This window comes from Podarcis melisellensis, assembly GCF_964234715.1.
Source record: "Podarcis melisellensis genome assembly, chromosome: 7".
Lineage (NCBI taxonomy): Eukaryota > Metazoa > Chordata > Lepidosauria > Squamata > Lacertidae > Podarcis > Podarcis melisellensis.
This window is the reverse complement of record NC_138539.1, coordinates 89,033,511-89,050,900: the sequence shown is the minus strand read 5'-3', so window position 1 is coordinate 89,050,900 and position 17,390 is coordinate 89,033,511. Positions and strand designations below refer to the sequence as shown.

Sequence of the window (17,390 nt, the reverse complement as noted above, 5' to 3'; positions counted from 1 at the left end):
CATAGTTAAGGAAGCATTCCCTGCTTTAGTCATACTTTCTGCTCATATATTCAGGTGACTTGTTTTTAAAGCTGATAAATCTTCTCTGCCACTCCTTTCTACCAATGAGCATTCTTGAAAAGTTATCAAGTGTCTTAATATTTTACAACACATTTTTCTTCTGCAAGGATGGAACTTGCTTTAACCATCATGAAGACAGTATCTTTGTCACCTGTTTCCAGCCACGGAAAGAAATAGGTTTTCACCTAAGAGTGGAAATTAATGATTACATTTTAAAAAAATGTGCACCATTAAACAAAGATGCCCATGATCTTGAGCTTTTTGACTGCTTCAGCTCTTTCTCTGCCCATTGCAGTCCACCGATTTTCAGTTTAATTCAGCTATTTCCCCCTTTTCTCCACTGCATCAGTGTTGTCCAATAAGAAGAGAAAAGATAGGAGTTGATTTGGAGGCAATGATATTTTAAGCACAGCAAGCACCAGCAGGGTATGCCTAATCTTCCGATTTATTTATTTTTAAGTAAAATGACATGAAGAATAATTAGGTGTTGGTTCTGAATTGTGGCAAAAAATTCAGTTATGTTTAGTACAGAAGAAGCAAATTGTAAGTGTGTATAGGAGCATGGCAAAGAACACGAGATTGTTATAGATACTGGAATAAATGATTCAATGCCAAAATGTTTCTGGAAGGGAAAACAGAGCACAAAGCACCCACCTTAAAAGAATCCTGAGGGTGTGGTTTCTTCCATCCAACTCCTCAGATACAACTCACCATTTCAGAAACACGAACTTTTCTCACATATAGTATCCAGTTGTGAGTCGTCTCCTGCACTTGTTTCAGTCTTCCCATGGTGCCAATTTCAGGAAAATTAAGCATTTATTCCAGTGATGTATGGTGATTTTTTTCACAGGGGAACAGTTAGGGCCAGAGGCGCCAGCTTGCAAGGGTACTTGGGAACGGGCACAACATTGTGATGTCCTGATGTCGCGTGTGTGAGCATTGTGCCTTCCTCCTTAAGCCAGCAGAAGCTTCCCAGGCTTTGGGAAGGTGGTGGAAGGGCTTTTGGACCCGTCGGAGCATCGCACCTCCCTCCCTATCCTAGTCCCCCTAGTCCACTGACCACACACCACTGATATATGCATAAAATGAAAGAAGATCAAACGACACAAATAATTTTCAATCTAAGGCAGAGCTGTCACTATGTCCTTAGGATGTTCCAGATGTCCTCATCCTCCAGATATCGGAGTGCTTTTGGCCAGTGTGAGCTCTGCTGATCCCTACAGTGACTGTTGCTGGCACAAGTTTACTAGTAGTAAGGGGAACAAGAGCCAGAGCTCAAAACATGATAGCAATAATTTCCACCCAACCTGTTCACATTAAAATAGGTATACACCCAAGATGTTTTTAAAGTATAATGTGTGAATTGGTCCTCAGGGCTAGTTCACAGATCTATAGCCATTATTGCAGCAGAAGTTATCACAGATCTGTAACAGGAGAAAGTGCCATATATCACCTCAAAAATACAATGTTTTCCAGTGCAGTCAGTTTACACATTCAACTGGCAGTTAGTAAATGATAAAAATGAAGGGATAGATATGAGTGTGTGAACCAGCTCCAAGACTCCAATGTACAGCAAACCACATGAGCTGGACTAAAGAATAGTTTCAGGAGACCAGAAAATGGCTGTGTCTTACAAGTGCAAGAAATGGATGGGTACTTAAATACAGACTATTCACATATACACAAACATGTTCATTATAGTAAAGTATTACAATGTATTATGTGCAAAACTACTGTTTTATCATTTACAAAATGAAATACAACATAGACACATGTCAAGGTGGCAGGTAAGTGGCAAATCAACATGCATACATTTACATACAAAATGCACTTGCAGAGCCAGACACCAATATTCTTTTGGTAACTCCAGAGCATTAAGGCATTAAGGTACAGCAATCCATAACTCAGCACTGGAGTGCATTCACATAGTTTGGAAGCCATCCTAGATGGACAAGATTCTTGGCTTTTGATAAGATCAGTAAGGGACTTACGATCCAAGATTTTCAACCACATCTTACACACTGACTTGGATTGGTTGGTGCTCAGTGTAGGTCTTAATATTTCTGTTACAACATTAAACTATTACAACATTGTCCAGATTTATTTTTGTATCTATTGGATAATTTAATTGTTCAGTCATGATGTATAGGGGAAAGCAAAATCCACCCTATGAAATATCTCTCCTCTCCCGCCTCCTCTGGGGTCGCACAGAAGATTAGGAAGGAGCGATTACTTTTATTCAAAATTACAACCCAGTTTTAGTTATCTAATATGGAAAGAAGCTTACAATTTGTATGCCTATGGAAAACATTTACTTTTTCAGCCACAGTAAAATGCATGTGATGTTGCTCATTTCAGTCTGCATAAATCTGTTTAACCTGTAAATTCAGTTCCTTGCTGTTTTTAACATAACAGATGACAAATCAATATTTGTATATGTACAATATTTCAAACTTTGAAAATCCCCCCCCCCCAACTTCCTTCACTTACGTTCTGCAAGAAGCCTGAACCAGCAGACTAGGGGTAACCTCACAATCTCTCTCTCCCCCCCTGCATTTTGAGTGACTGTCCCTCACATCTACCTTCAACAATGTCCAGTCACTCTTCCACGAAGAGGAGTGATGGAGCTCTCAGCTATCTATCTTTGGCTAACTTTCTGTACAACAATGGAGTAACTAAACTGTGTTATTTGCAACACATGCCCTAAAACATCTCATTTCTAAAGCAGCCACACTATGTTTTCTCACTTTCCTGGTCTCTATATTCACTTCTTTCAAATACTTCTGTCCACTTTATCTGTCCATTCAAGATTGCAGTATATAAATAATAATTCAGTAAGTGATACATCAGGTTTGTAAAAGGCTTTGGGTAGCCAATGTCAAAAATACAAATTACTTACAGAATTTTATCAAGCTTAAAATGAGTTTGATAGATTTAAAAACACTTAAATCAGGGAAGAAAAGGCAATAAACCATCTAAATCTCACAGGAGTGTTCAATGTAATACTCTAAAACCAGCAAGAGATTTATTTTGTATATTAAATGTTAAAAATCACATGCAGAATTATAGAACATTTTATAGTTTTAAAAAATACTTTAAGGATCAACCATGACAGTTTACCTGCAACTGTTTTAAAATTTCTGTTATATATATATATATATATATATAAACAAGCTGCCTTCAGTAAAATAATAATAATTAAATAACTATTTTAGAGAAGGCTGCTACCATCCATATAAGAGAGTTTATTGATGCCCTGCATCGGACAGTTTTGCATATATATGTACACTGGTGAAATGGATAGCCCACCAGCTAGCTTATAGATAATCTGGCCATCAGTAAAGTTAATGCAAACAAGGGCTTGAACTAAGGATGAGAGTAAAATGCAATACAGATGTGCTGATGTGATGTGCAGTATATTTGAGAAGATCAGTGATCCATGAAGTTCAGCCCCCCTTCTGTTCTACAGCTGTACAATGGCCCTGTATATATACTACATTTAGTCAGTGAAAGGGATTGTTGTTCATGTTCTTATCAGACATTTGGTTTAGAGCCCTGCAGACAGTGTCTAATGAACTCAAGTCAGCAAGCAAAGGGTGCTTTCAGCAACTTAAAACCCAACCATAAAACACATGAGCTTTATGATGTGTGGTCGCTGTTGTCGTTTTGAAAAATGGCACCATAATTGTCACTGTTGATGCGCTTATAAACAAAATGAAAGACCTGGGGCTGTGGCCGGCTGTGCAGTTCAGCTTTGATTTTTTGGGGATAGGTATCTTCTGTCAGCTGCTGCCAGGTGTCATCAATAAAGAGAAACAGGCTATACTCATCAGGAATGTCCACTTTAAACTTCTCAGCACAAAGCCGACACACATCTTCTGTGGTAATATATGGTCTCACGAGCAAGGTTTTCCCTGTACAGCCACTGTTTACTTCCTGGAATGCAACTCGCAAATAGTTCTGTAAAGTGGGGAAATGCATGAGAAGAATAAATATTCAAATTCAAGACCTAATAAAAAAACCCCACACAGAATTTCACCTGGTTTGTTGGGCTAATCAATGTGAAATACCGTATTTTTCGCACCATAGGACGCACTTTTTCCCTCCTAAAAAGCAAGGGAAAATGTGTGTGCGTCCTATGGAGCGAATGCAGGCTTTCGCTGAAGCCTGGAGAGCGAGAGGGGTCGGTGCGCACCGACCCCTCTCGCTCTCCAGGCTTCAGGAAGCTATCCGCTAGGAGTGGGAGACCCAGCTCTCCCACCGCTAGCGGAGCGCTGCATTAATCCCGAAGCTTGGGGCGTGCGGAGCTCAGCGCGCCCCAAGCTTTTGGGTGCCGGCAAGGTCTCCGCTAGCCCTGGGAGAGCCCTGCGACGTCGCCCGGCTCTCCCAGGGCTAGCGGACCACTGCACTAATGCAGAAGCTTGGGGCGTGCGGAGCTCAGCGCGCCCCAAGCTTCTGGGTGCCGGCAAGGTCTCCGCTAGCCCTGGGAGAGCCCCGCGACATCGCGCGGCTCTCCCAGGGCTAGCGGACCACTGCGCTAATCCAGAAGCTTGGGGCGTGCGGAGCTCAGCGCGCCCCAAGCTTCTGGGTGCCGGCAAGGTCTCCGCTAGCCCTGGGAGAGCCCCGCGACGTCGCCCGGCTCTCCCAGGGCTAGCGGACCACTGCGCTAATCCAGAAGCTTGGGGCGTGCGGAGCTCAGCGCGCCCCAAGCTTCTGGGTGCCGGCAAGGTCTCCGCTAGCCCTGGGAGAGCCCCGCGACGTCGCCCGGCTCTCCCAGGGCTAGCGGACCACTGCGCTAATCCAGAAGCTTGGGGCGTGCGGAGCTCAGCGCGCCCCAAGCTTCTGGGTGCCGGCAAGGTCTCCGCTAGCCCTGGGAGAGCCCCGCGACGTCGCCCGGCTCTCCCAGGGCTAGCGGACCACTGCGCTAATCCAGAAGCTTGGGGCGCGCTGAGCTCCGCACGCCCCAAGCTTCGGGATTAGCGCTCCGCTAGCCGTGTCTAGGCTGCGGATAGCAGCCTGCTTCCCGGAGCGTCGGGCGCCCTGAAAGCAGAGCTCCCGGCGCTTCGGGAACACACCCGCAGCGTGGGGACCCTTGCAGGAGCTCCCCGCAAGGCTCCCCACGCTGCGGATAGCAGCCTGCCGCCCGGCGGGTGGGGCGCCCTAAAGCAGAGCGCCCCTCACGCCAGGCATACATCCGCAGCGTAGGGAGCCCTGCAGCAGTTCCCCGCAAGGCTCCCCAAGCTGCGGATAGCAGCCTGCCGCCCGGCGGGTGGGGCGCCCTGAAGCAGAGCGCCCCGCACGCTAGGCAGACATCAGCCAGCCCCACAAGCTCGGGGGACAGCAGGGAGGCGCAGCGCCACTATCCCGCTGTTCCTCGACCTGGTTCGGTTTCCCTGACCTGCTTTTGGGGGGGAAATAAAGGGAAAAATTTTTCCCTTTATTTCCCCCCCAAAAAACTAGGCGCGTCCTATGGTCCGGTGCGTCCAATCGTGCGAAAAATACGGTATACGTAGTTGTTCCTCTTGTTATTAATCAGAGGTCCTCTGTGTTCCAGGAAACCTTAAGGGTGGTATACAACTAAATTTTACTCAGAGCAGATCCTCAGAAATTAATGAACCTGACATTAGAGCCATTAATTGCAACAGGTCTACTCAAAGCAAAATGTTCTCAAGCACCCTCAATTCACATGTAAGATATTGAGGCCTCATAGGCCTAACCAGTGCTCTGTTCAAATGGAATGCATATTCTGTAACAAGGGTGCCATGGCAGACAAACTGATGCCGTAAATCTTCCCTGAAGGCAGGAACTGAAAACCCCTGCTGTAAGGAAGTAGTCTCAGGGTCCATTCACAGGACCTTGACTGAAATTTTATTCAACCTGCCCATGTGAGTAAAGGACTTACTTACTAGCCCCAACACTTCCTCTGCTTATTCATTATTAGCATGCCATGAGGATTGTCCTTTTGAGCTCACTTTATTGTGTCCTGACAGCAAGCTAAGTGAACTGCAAAGCTATCATCTGTGGCCAGACTGAGTTCACTCAGCTGAGAGCTGGGAATAGGCCAGAGGGTGGCAAAGCGTCACTGAGCCTGCTCTGGGGAACGGTGGTCATGCTAAGAAACTCCTGTTGTTGAAGAGGCTAACACAAGATGCAGCAGAGCTCAGGGAAGAAAGTGGGCTGAGCCCTATTCACACAAATCAGACTTTATCAGCCAGCGATGCAGATGAAAAGCATACTTTGCAATTCTACAGAGCACATGTGTCTGGCATTTGCTTTTTAATATTGAAGCAAGGAACTGGTTTCAGGAAGCTCATTTGGGAATATGATTCATGTCTCTTTTCCTGAGTCCAATTTGATAATAATTCAAGCTTCATTAATTCTAGGCAAGGTCTGTGGGAGCTTTTGGAGAACATGTGAGTTGTTATTAGTTATGCCCACCTTTGTTGCATTTTCATTTAGTGGGAATGCCGGTCTTTTTTATTTATTTTGCCCACTGCAGAAGCAGTATATTTGCTTCTTCATAAATTCATTTCTATGCCACTCTTTGGCCCAAGAAAGGCCTCCAATCAACTCAAAATAAAACAATGCAAGAGTTAATAAAAGCAATTTAAATGTAACAAAACCCAGAGCAGAATAAAACAAGTAAAGCACAGTCAACAGTGAAGGCGGAGGTGGGGAATAATTGCTTTTCATTGTTAACATTTCTTTCTTCCAGTAAAATAATTAGGAATGCTTTTTAAAAAAAAGACACAAAAAGCATACGCACACATGCTGGCCATAAGCGGAAACAGACATCATCTAGAATCTAAGGGAAGACATGAAAGGGGGAGATTTGAGGAAGGAAAAGAAGGAGGGAGGGGAGAAAATAGAAATGAGGAAGGAAGGGAAGAAAGAAGAGCAGAGTGTGCATGTTGGAACACAGCTTGTTCTGACATGAAATGAAATGAGTCATTGGAGGGAATCCGTCAAATATAGGGCAAAATGTACATTCAGGATGCACCAACAGATACTTTTGTTTCTAAGGGGAAGAAACATCCTCCACATTTATTCTCTAACATGTTTGCAAGTATGGCAACCCAAATCTTGGAGGTTTTTTGCTAACCATAAAATTCAAACAGTGAAACATGCTTTAGCTTTCCAAAAAGTATCAGTGCTGAACTATCATGATACACTGTGCTTTCTTCTTCTTCAGGGGGTACTCAGGGGTATGCAGTACCGGCACCTAGGACTCAGCGACATTCGTAAAGAAAGAATGCGTTATAACACTGTGACACCAGATGGCCCAGTGGAGCCCCGTCTTTCACCAGTGGAATTTCCCTGTATGAAGTTTACAGTGCGTTTAACTGAATCGCTTCTTGGATGTGTCTAGATCCAGCCTTACTTTAACAACTTCATGCTGAGTACCAGCACCTATTTTTCTAGGAAAAAAGCACCGATGATACATAAACTGAAGTTAAGCTTGATTTGCAATTCCATTATCACTACCAAGTTAACAAGCCTACACCAAAATTGCAAGTTAGATATGAAAAGTAATTTTCTCAGACCATGCAAGATCAAAGTACACAACAATTTTAACAGTATGTGTACTTCCATCTTGTTTAGGTGCTCAGACCAAACAGGAATCCTGTAAGGAGGTGTTGAGGAAGAAGCAGCTGCCCATAATCACTCCAGGATCTCCCCAAGAAGAATATGAAACTCTGCAGTCACTTCACATTCAGTGTTATTCAAGTCCTTCAAGGCACTGCAACATGGAGAAGACTCCCTTCCCCCAACGTCATGGCCAAATTACCGTATTTTTCGCTCTATAGGACGCACTTTTTCCCCTTCAAAAATGAAGGGGAAATGTGTGTGCGTCCTATGGAGCGAAGACACCATAGCCCCGCGACCCTCTCCCGGTTGGAGAGGTGACGCGCGGCTCAGGCAGGTGCCTCCATAGCCGTGCGTCACCTCTCCAGCCGGGAGAGCTCGCGCGGAGCTAAAGCAGCCCCTCGCGACCCTCTCCCGGCTGGAGAGGCGACGCGCGGCTCTGGCAGGAGCCTCCATAGCCGCGTGTCACCTCTCCAGCCCGGAGAGCGCGCGCGGAGCTAAGGCAGCCCCTCGCGACCCTCTCCCAGCTGGAGAAGTGACGCGTGACTATGGCAGCAGCCTCTCCGCTGCGCCTTTCCGCTGCTCCCAGACCTGCTCTTTGGGGCTGGTGGTGGGCTTCCCCCGCCAGCCCCAAAGAGCAGGTCGAAAGGAACCTGAAGCCAGGAGAGCGAGAGGGGTCGGTGCACACTGACCCCTCTAGCTCTCCAGGCTTCCAAGGTAGCCACCTGAACGCACCTTAAATGGCACCTTGTTTTAGAGCGGGAAAACAAGAGGGGGAAAATTCTCCCACTCTCTGCGCAGTGCTTCCTGCCGCTTTGCTGAAGGGGCACTGGTCAGAGAGCGGAAGAATTTTTTTTCCTTGTTCTCCCCCCTCTAAAACAAGGTGCGTCCTATTGTCCGGTGCGTCCTATGGTGCGAAAAATACGGTAGATGAGATGGTGACTGACACCTGTTTCTCTTTATATATCTGCCCCTTGCACATATAAACAAAGACGGAGGATCATGCAGCTGAGGGGCAATGTATATCTTACTGCCCACAGTTGTCTATTTCCTCCTTGGCTCAATTCCAACATTGAAGCTTAAAATAAGGAGAACAAAAGATGGAGGGGAACAAAGGCATCAGGGTTTGTATATATTTTATTCTAACTTCACCCCATCCCTGGCTTTACCAGTGAATGGAGTGGGGACATGAATGGCAGCCCTGTCAGAACTAGTTTTGCCCTGAGCTTCACAAATGAGGGGGAACCAGAACTAACATCACCAAGGACAATCTACATCTACCACGCTGTCTGTCATATCACACTTATACTCTGCCCACAGTAGAAAAGTCATCATATGGAAAAGTCATTAACTGTACCTGAAAATCATCCACAGATGGAATCGTTCTATTTGTTGTCCTACGCTTATGCCATTGTCGGAGGGTATTCCGGGCTTCCGAGCACAGCAGCCGAGCCGCTTGTTCTTCTTGAAAATTCTTTATCAAAGAAAGTGCTCCATATGCACTTGTCAAGTAGTAGCCACCTGCGAAGGAATCAGGAGAAGAGTGTTCTAGAGACAATTACCAACAGCTTGATTACTTATATATATAATCAGTGTAAAACTCAGTATGTCTGTAATTTTCCAAGACAGACAAGAGTGATCTGCTGTCTTGCATTAAATGAAAGTGCAAGGGGGAGGGGGAACTGTGACCCTCCAGATGTTGGACTCCAATTTCCATCAGCCGCTGCCCGCAGGCAACTAACGGGTTAGCTATCAATGTGCTAGTAGTTCGTTCTTGTTCTTGTTTTTATTATGTATTTTGTGCTTTTATTTTGTATTTTTATACTGTGAACCACCCTGAAATCTACAGATCATAGAATAGTAGAGTTGGAACAGACACCACCCCCGCCCCCCGCAATGCAGAGTGCAGGAATCTCAGCTAAAGCATCCCTGACAGATGGACATGCAACCTCTGCTTAAACACCTCCAATGAAGGAGAGTCCATCACCTCCCAAGGGAGTCTGTTCCACTGTCAGAAAGTTTTTTCTGATGTTTAGTTGGAATCTCCTTTCTTGTAACCTGAAGCCATTGGTTTGGGTCCTACTCTGTGGAGCAGGAGTAAACAAGCTTGCTCCATCTTCCATGTGGCAGCCCTTGAGATATTTGAAGATGGCTATCCTATCTCTTCTCAGTCTCCTCTTGAAGAGTGGTATCCAAATTTAATAAATACTGTACTACTGCTACTACTACAAATTGGGGGTGTGCCATCCTTCTGAGGTGTGCCTTTGAAACCACAGCCATGCCAGTGGGTTTCAAACTTTGTTCCAAAGAACTAGAGTCTGGATCCAACCCTCTGAGTTGCTTTCTTCTCCTGGTTTCTTGACACCACACACTGTGGCAAGTATAGCACAAACATCAGGAAGATTACTTAAAGCAGACTCTGGTGTTAGTTGCAGTTCTCATTCCGGCTGTACTCAAATGCTCTTCCCCATTAGATGGAATTCTGTTCATGCCCCCGCCCACCATTGGATTTCTGGAAAAGACAAATGCAATTTGTTGCAAATAGTAACACAGAGAAATCTGATGCAGTTTGGAGGCCAAGGAAGTATCAACATCCAGCTGCTTGGCCAGAAGCTTGGCCTGCTTGTTTTTGTTTTGCTGTTGGAAACAGAAGTTCCTTGCCAGATTCAACAGCTTCAGCATTCTTCTGCTCTCAGCTGCCCAGGAGGGGAGGGGCCTCTGGAATCCTTCCCTACTCCAGGCTTAGAAGGAGCCAAACAACTGCAGAGGCAGGAAACGTTTCAGAGCCACAAGCAGGAGACATATTCCAGGCCATATTTTAAGAGTTAAATCATTGTTGGTTTGTTTTTTTGTTTTTGTTTTTTGCAAATGTCACCTTAATAACAAGCCCCTTGTTCTCAAGCAACCTAAATAAAAGTCAATAGGAATTTCTAGTAATAAAACTGATTCACATATTCTTCTCCCATTCTTTCTGCGTGGCAGAAAGAGTGTATTTTTGGTTGCCAGAGTATGAACTGGAGAGCTGCTGCTACCTCACTGTGGCTTCTCCACTCCATGCCTTTTTGACAAAAATGACTAACCTGTGTGTTAAAATATAATAATGAAGTGTTCCTCAAAGGGTTTCGAGTACAGGCAAAGACCATTTTACATTTGTTCAATGCATACACGACTGTGACGTGCACATTGCCGCAACCCAGAAGTGGCCAGAAAAGGGGGTGGAATGAGGGGGGGGGGGCTTACTCACACTCCACTAACACATGAGTGGGCCAGGAACGCAACAAATAACAAATAAAGTGAATTCACTATGAAACAATCTTCAGTTAAAATCCTGCCTCTGTTATCAACTCTCTCACATCCTCAGTACTTTCTCCTTTTGGTAAGATGAGTATCTGCTTGCTATACAGGGCTTTGGTGCTGTGGTCTAAACCTCCGGGCCTCTTGGGCTTGCCGATCAGAAGGTTGGTGGTTTGAATCCCCGCAACGGGGTGAGCTCCCGTTGTTTGGTCCCAGCTCCTGCCAACCTAGCAGTTCGAAAGCACACCAGCGCAAGTAGATTCCTGTGGCAGGAAGGTAAATGGCATTTCCATGCACTCTGGTTTCTGTCACGGTGTCCCGCTGCATCAGAAGCAGTTTAGTCATGCTGGCCACATGACCCAGAAAGCTGTTTGTGGAGAAACGCCAGCTCCCTCGGCCTGAAGCAAGATGAATGCCATACCTCATAGTCACCTTTGACTGGACTTAACCGTCCAGGGGTCCTTTACCTTTACCTATCTGCTTGCTATACAGGGCTTTGGTAAGGATTGCTGAATCTCATGCTCTACCAACTGAACAAGGAAATGTTTTTCTTTTTCAATGAACTGTCATGCAGGAGGCAGGATGACCATGATAATACTACTAAATGCCAATATGAATGTGAAAGAAGACTTGTGGTAATATCCTGGCCTCTGAAGGAAGTTTGCTCTGAAATACAAGTTATTCCTGAGGTTTAGGAAAGCTAATTTATAAGCTAACATAATTCAAAATTCTCAGTAAGTTAAAACAAAGTTTTCCATACTGGAGAAAGAGAGAATTGAAGAGAGAAATTGTCACATATCATTTCAGACCCTGCCACAAGATGTATGGCCTGATCTATCATTCCAAACTGAACTAAGGCTGCAACCCTAACCTCACTGACCTGGGCGTATGCCCCATTGAATTCAATAGGACTTCTGCAAAGACACGGTTAAGAGTTTACTGTAAATCACTACCGCCCAAGTTGCTAGGCCAAACAACAGTTTCCTCCTTCCAGAATCACAGAGAAAAGCATCTTACTATTTTTAATTAAAAATACCCTCTCTCTATGCGGGTAGGAACACAAGGCTTTTTATCTTCATTGGTTGGGGTTATCTTTATGCTTTGTTTGTAGGCATTACTCGATAAGCTGTGGCAACAAGTTAGAGCCTTTCAGGATTCTTTTAAAGGCTGTCTATTCAGGCAGGCTACAAATAAACAAATTCCTGGCAAAAGAGTCATCTCAGAGCTTCAAGGCCATTTACCTTCTCCGTGTAGCAAGGAGGGGTCCAGCAGCTCCATCATGTACTCAATTTCAGCATCTAGCTCCAGCATGTCACACTGAGCCACAACGTAGGTCAGCACTGGCAAAAAGTCATCAGCTCCATACATCCTCCCTTGACGAAGGGTAAGGAAGAGTGGGGAAAGAAAATATAGGCATTAATCACACCCCTCTGTCAGTTTTGTCTGCCTCTTTCCATGTTTAAAGGCAGTCTTCTGCACTGCTGCTTCCATTCAGCTGAATCATTTTAGATTCATGACAAGCGAATTTTACTCAAACATATATGCTATTATCACAGGATCCATTGGTAAATGGCGTTTCCATGTGCTCTGGCATCCATCACGGTGTTCTGCTGCCCTGGAAAGCTATCTGTGGACAAACGCCGGCTCCCTCGGCCTGAAAGTGAGATGAGCGCCACAGTCCATAGTCGCTTTTGACTGGACTTAATCGTCCAGGGATCCTTTACCTTTACCTTTTACCATTGGTGTAAAATTAAAGAGAACGTGATTCTAGGACAGACACACATATTCATATACTTTATATTCCATCACTGGACTGGATAAGCGGATTAAAGGATGGCAACTGGCTGCAGCAAAGTTAAATACTGTACTGAAGTAAGGTAAAGGTACCCCTGACCATAAGGTCCAGTTGCGGACGACTCTGGGGTTACGCGCTCATCTCACTCTAGAGGCTGAGGGAGCCGGCGTACAGTTTCAGGGTGATGTGGCCAGCATGACTAAGCTGCTTCTGGCGAACCAGAGCAGCGCATGGAAACGCCGTTAACCTTCCTGCCGGAGCAGTACGTATTTATCTGCTTGCACTTTGACATGCTTTCAAACTGCTAGGTGGGCAGGAGCAGGGACCAAACAACGGGAGCTCACTCCGTTGTGGGGATTCGAACCGCTGACCTTCCGATCGGCAAGCCTTAGGCTCTGTGGTTTAACCCACAGCGCCACCAACGTACAACTCAGTTAAAGCTTGGGATTTGTGCCAAGCAACTGCCTTCTGGTTTAAGCAATGTCTGGATTAAGCAGTGTCTGGTTTAAGCAATGTCCATGTTAGCTCAGCAGTGAGATGTTCTTGTGGGGCTCTTGAGCAGCTTCATGGTTTACTGAAAACTTATGTGAGCTTGCTCCAAGTGAGTACAATTCTATGCTACCTACCCCTGAGTGGCTGGGACTGTGCTCATACTTGCACCAACACTTCAGTTCCACCTAAAAGGATTAGCCACACCTTGTATACCTTGCAGCACCCTAGAATGGGAAAAGCCTGCACTAGTCTTTGGGCATAGATTTTTTCAAGGCTCAGACCATTTTCAAATTATTCAGACTAAGCTTCTAAAACAAGTGTGATGTAACACCATGTTTTTCAGAATGCAAAAATGGGTGGAATTCAATTTCACACTTTTCTAGCCCCTCAATCTGGACCATCACTCCAGCATGCCAGATCCCACCCACCTCATGTGCTGTTCTCCTGAAACCTCCAAGCCAATTTCAGGAAGCATGCGGAGGGTGCAGGAATTCTAGCAAGCGATATTTGCTTGTGTGCGCGCACCATTCATAATTGACAGGACCACACATGTATTTGCCCATTTAAATTGTGCCCTTTTTGTATCAGAGACTTTAAGAAAAAGGCATGAACTGGCACCAGTGTCACAGGCCATTTCTCACACTACAGCAATGCATACATAGTGTTTGAATACACAATTTAAATGCAGAACCAATGCTAAATTGTTTTATTGCTTTCACAAATTGCTGTATTCAGAAATGCCCATCTATGGTTAGCTAGATTCCCTGTTGTTTTTCCCAGCGTGCTCCAATATCTGGGCCCATCAATCCCCTTTTAGTTTAGTCTCTTCTTAGCAGATACTGCCTTCATTCCAGATACATGTTACACCAAAGAGTCACTGCAACATGCTAGAAATCGTGCAGGTATGAAAACAAATAGAACCAAACTGCAGACTATCAGATTACAAATTACAAAACCTGTGAGATAAAGAAAAAGGGAGATTTGAAACTGTTGTGAGATAAAACATTTGCTCTTCCTCCAGAAACTTCCTGAACAGCAAAAAAATCTTTGGTCAAGAGACAGCATTTACCTGAATTGTTTTCCATCACAGTGTAAATTAGTTTGCAGACTCGTAGCAGCAGCATGACTTTCTTTTCAGGAGAATACATCTTCTGCATGGTCATGAACTTGACTTTAATCTTTTCAACATCTACAAAGTCTGGTGTTGGGACAAACACCCCAAGCTCCTGAGGATTCCGTTGTCGGACCAGTTGAAGGTTCTCTTTCAACTGCTTCCAAGAGCCGTCAGCTGTATGGAACTCTTTTAACATGGCCTCCACATGACCCTTGAGGGGCTTCAGGATGCACTTATGCATGGCCTTCTCCAACACCACATCTGCAAAGAGACAGGCAAACTTGCTTCATTAGCTGGCCAAGAACCGGCCATGATTTTTGCTCTCTTGAGGGAGAGAAAGAATGGAAACCATTTACTGAGGCCAGAATAATCATTTCGTTAAATTGCCAGGTTCATTTTTAATGTCAAATCTAGTTCTAGATGCATTCTTGCCAGGAAGAAAGACAGTCCACAATTCAGACATTCATGTTAATTTTTTAAAAAAGAAACACTCTAAAATAAAGAAAGTCAACGGTGCAAAATACAGTCCCTATTTGTATGAATGTACAAAGAGCCCTGCTGGATCAACCCAAAGGTCCATCAAGTCTAGCATCCTTTTCCCATAATAGCTATCCAGTTGCCTCTGGAAACCCCACAACAGGAGCTAAGTGAAACTGCACGCTCCCCACCAACTAGCCTTCAGAGACACACTGCTTCCAGCAATAGAGACAGGGCTCACCATTGCAGCTATTAGCCTTACTCTCCCTGAACTTGTCCAATCCTCTTTTAAAGCCACACACATTTCCAGCTATCCCTAAATCTTGTGGGAGCAAATTCCATAGTGTAACTATGTGCTGCATGATGCTGTTCAGTGCTTAGTTTTGTCAGTCATGAATCCCATGTTCAGCTTCACTGAATGGTCTCAGCTTCGAGTACTGTGAGAGCCGGAGAGTAACTTCTTTCTATCCACCTTCTCCACTTTCTTTTTAAAAAATATATATTTTTACTAAATATTTCTTTGTTTACAAAAATACAGACATTGTTTCAAGATCAGTTTCATTTGTTGTGAGACATTAGTGTTGCATGCAGTATTAGGTTGGGAAGAAAAGAGGAGAACGGAAGGGGAAGGGGAAGGGTGCGGGTGGCAATGCTTCTATTCGTCTACTGTATGTGTGGGGTTTTGTGTTGGCGTCACTTGTGTGGGTCCTCTTTCTATTCGCTTGTTGTATTTCCTTGGTGGGGAGAGAGGTTGGGGGTGGCCTAGGGTGTGGTTGGCTGTATTTGGTTGGCTTTAGTGAGATTTGTTTATGCATGCGAGTGTGTGAGAGGGTGGATTTTTGGTTAGCCAGATTGATTTGTATGCTGTTGGCAGATTGTTGTTGTTGTATTGTTGGGCTATGTATGTGATAAAGGGGACATACCGTGGTGAAGGCATCTTCTTCTATTTGTCCCCATGTCAGTTTCAGTTTATTAGTTAATTTTTCTAGTAGGGCTGTTTCCCATACTATTTGATACCATGGTCCAAGCTTACTCCTAACAGGTCTCTCCAGTGTCTGGCTTTGAGGCTTCTGGCTGCTGAGAGTAGGTTGGTTATGAGCTCTTTATAATGTGAGTGGGCATTATTATCTTGGAAGATGTTCAGTAGGGCCAGTTCTGGGGTAACTTCTAATACTTGCTTAGTTATTTTGAATATTTCTTGTATGACTGATGTCCAGAAGAGTTGGATTTTGGGACATTCTCACCACATGTGGAGGTATGTGCCTGTGGAGGTGCATCCTCTCCAGCATTTTAGTGAGGTTCCTGGGGATATGAGCACTAGTTTCTGTGGTGTTCTGTGCATTTGGTTCTTATTTTCTAGACTGGAGATGGTGTTAGTGAGGGTTTCCACTCTGGAGGTCAGGTTGCTGATTATTTTCTTCAGGGGAGTCACTGTGTTCTTCAATAGTTCTGCTAGTCTCAGTTCCATTTCCCTCAGGCTTCATTTGTTGTTGGGCTGTTGTCATCCTGGGGCTATGTTGTGGTCTCAGTGCTGTTCATCATCTCCCTGGTTGGTGCCATCTCAATCTCCCTGGTGACCTTGTTTTGAGATGTGGTGGTATCTTTTTGGAGTGGTGTGTTGTGCTTAGGAGTTTTGGAGGTGGTGGTTCCTGGGTATTGTTGAGTTGCTGAGTTGAACCAGCATTGTTGACTAGTGGCTTTTATAGAACGTCTGGATTAGGCGGCTATTTTTGTGATGTCAGGGCTGTATTTTAAGGACTTCTCTAGGGTCACCGTACTCGCCTCAGTGATGTTGGTGAAGCCGGAAGCAGACAGGCAGAAAGACAAGCAGAACAGACAAACAGTTGACATAAAGGGATTAACAAACAGAGATGCAAGAGACCAATGGAGTGGGGCCAGAGGGAGGGTGTGTGTTGAGGGGGTTGTTTGTGGACACACCCCTACACACTCATACACACAAATGAGGGAGTGGGGTCCAGGTAAGGGTGGGAAGTGGGGTTGGGATTTCGTAGTAAAAAGTTAAAAATTAAAGGCTGGCAGGGTAGTATTCAAAAAACAAAAAGAAAAAGGGGAAAAGGAAAAAAAGAAAAGGAACAGTAGAGTAAAATAAAAAGGGAAAATAAAGGAAAAAAATAGTAATAGTAATAGTAATGATAAAAAATTGCAGTGGTGGTTCAAGTTATAGTATGAGGTAAGGTAAAGGTACCCCTGACCATTAGGTCCAGTCGTGGATGACTCTGGGGTTGCGGCGCTCATCTCACTCTATAGGCCGAGGGAGCTGGCGTTTGTCTGCAGACAGCTTCCGGGTCATGTGACTAGCATGACTAAGTCGCTTCTGGCGAAACCAGAGCAGCACACGGAAATGCCATTTACCTTCCGGCCGGAGCAGTACCTATTTATCTACTTGCATTTTGAAGTGCTTTTGAACTGCTAGGTGGGCAGGAGCAGGGACCGAGCAACGGGAGCTCACCCCGTCGTGGGGCCTCAAACCGGCCACCTTCTGATCGGCAAGCCCTAGCCTCTGTGGTTTAGACCACAGAGCACAAAAGTGGGAGGTGCTATTGAAAGTGG

The 17,390-nt window shown here is 45.0% G+C and overlaps 2 protein-coding genes across 7 annotated transcripts in view; both read right to left on the bottom strand.

Annotated features, from left to right (window-relative positions):
- The window catches only part of CFAP61 (cilia and flagella associated protein 61), a 177,446-nt gene extending 169,432 nt beyond the window's left edge, over window positions 1-8,014 (bottom strand). The window contains exon 1 of the mRNA XM_081917728.1: window positions 8,008-8,014. The gene's annotated coding sequence lies outside the window, so the exon portion shown is untranslated. The remainder of the gene's footprint in view (window positions 1-8,007) is intronic.
- The window catches only part of RIN2 (Ras and Rab interactor 2), a 55,868-nt gene continuing 40,233 nt past the window's right edge, over window positions 1,756-17,390 (bottom strand). For all 6 annotated transcript variants that reach the window (XM_081917764.1, XM_081917766.1, XM_081917765.1 and 3 more), the window contains 4 exons: window positions 14,298-14,603; window positions 12,183-12,314; window positions 9,005-9,168; window positions 1,756-4,020 (listed from right to left, as the gene is read on the bottom strand). In XM_081917764.1, coding sequence (XP_081773890.1) covers window positions 3,700-4,020; window positions 9,005-9,168; window positions 12,183-12,314; window positions 14,298-14,603 — 923 coding nt within the window. In that variant the 3' untranslated portion in view covers window positions 1,756-3,699. The remainder of the gene's footprint in view (window positions 4,021-9,004; window positions 9,169-12,182; window positions 12,315-14,297; window positions 14,604-17,390) is intronic.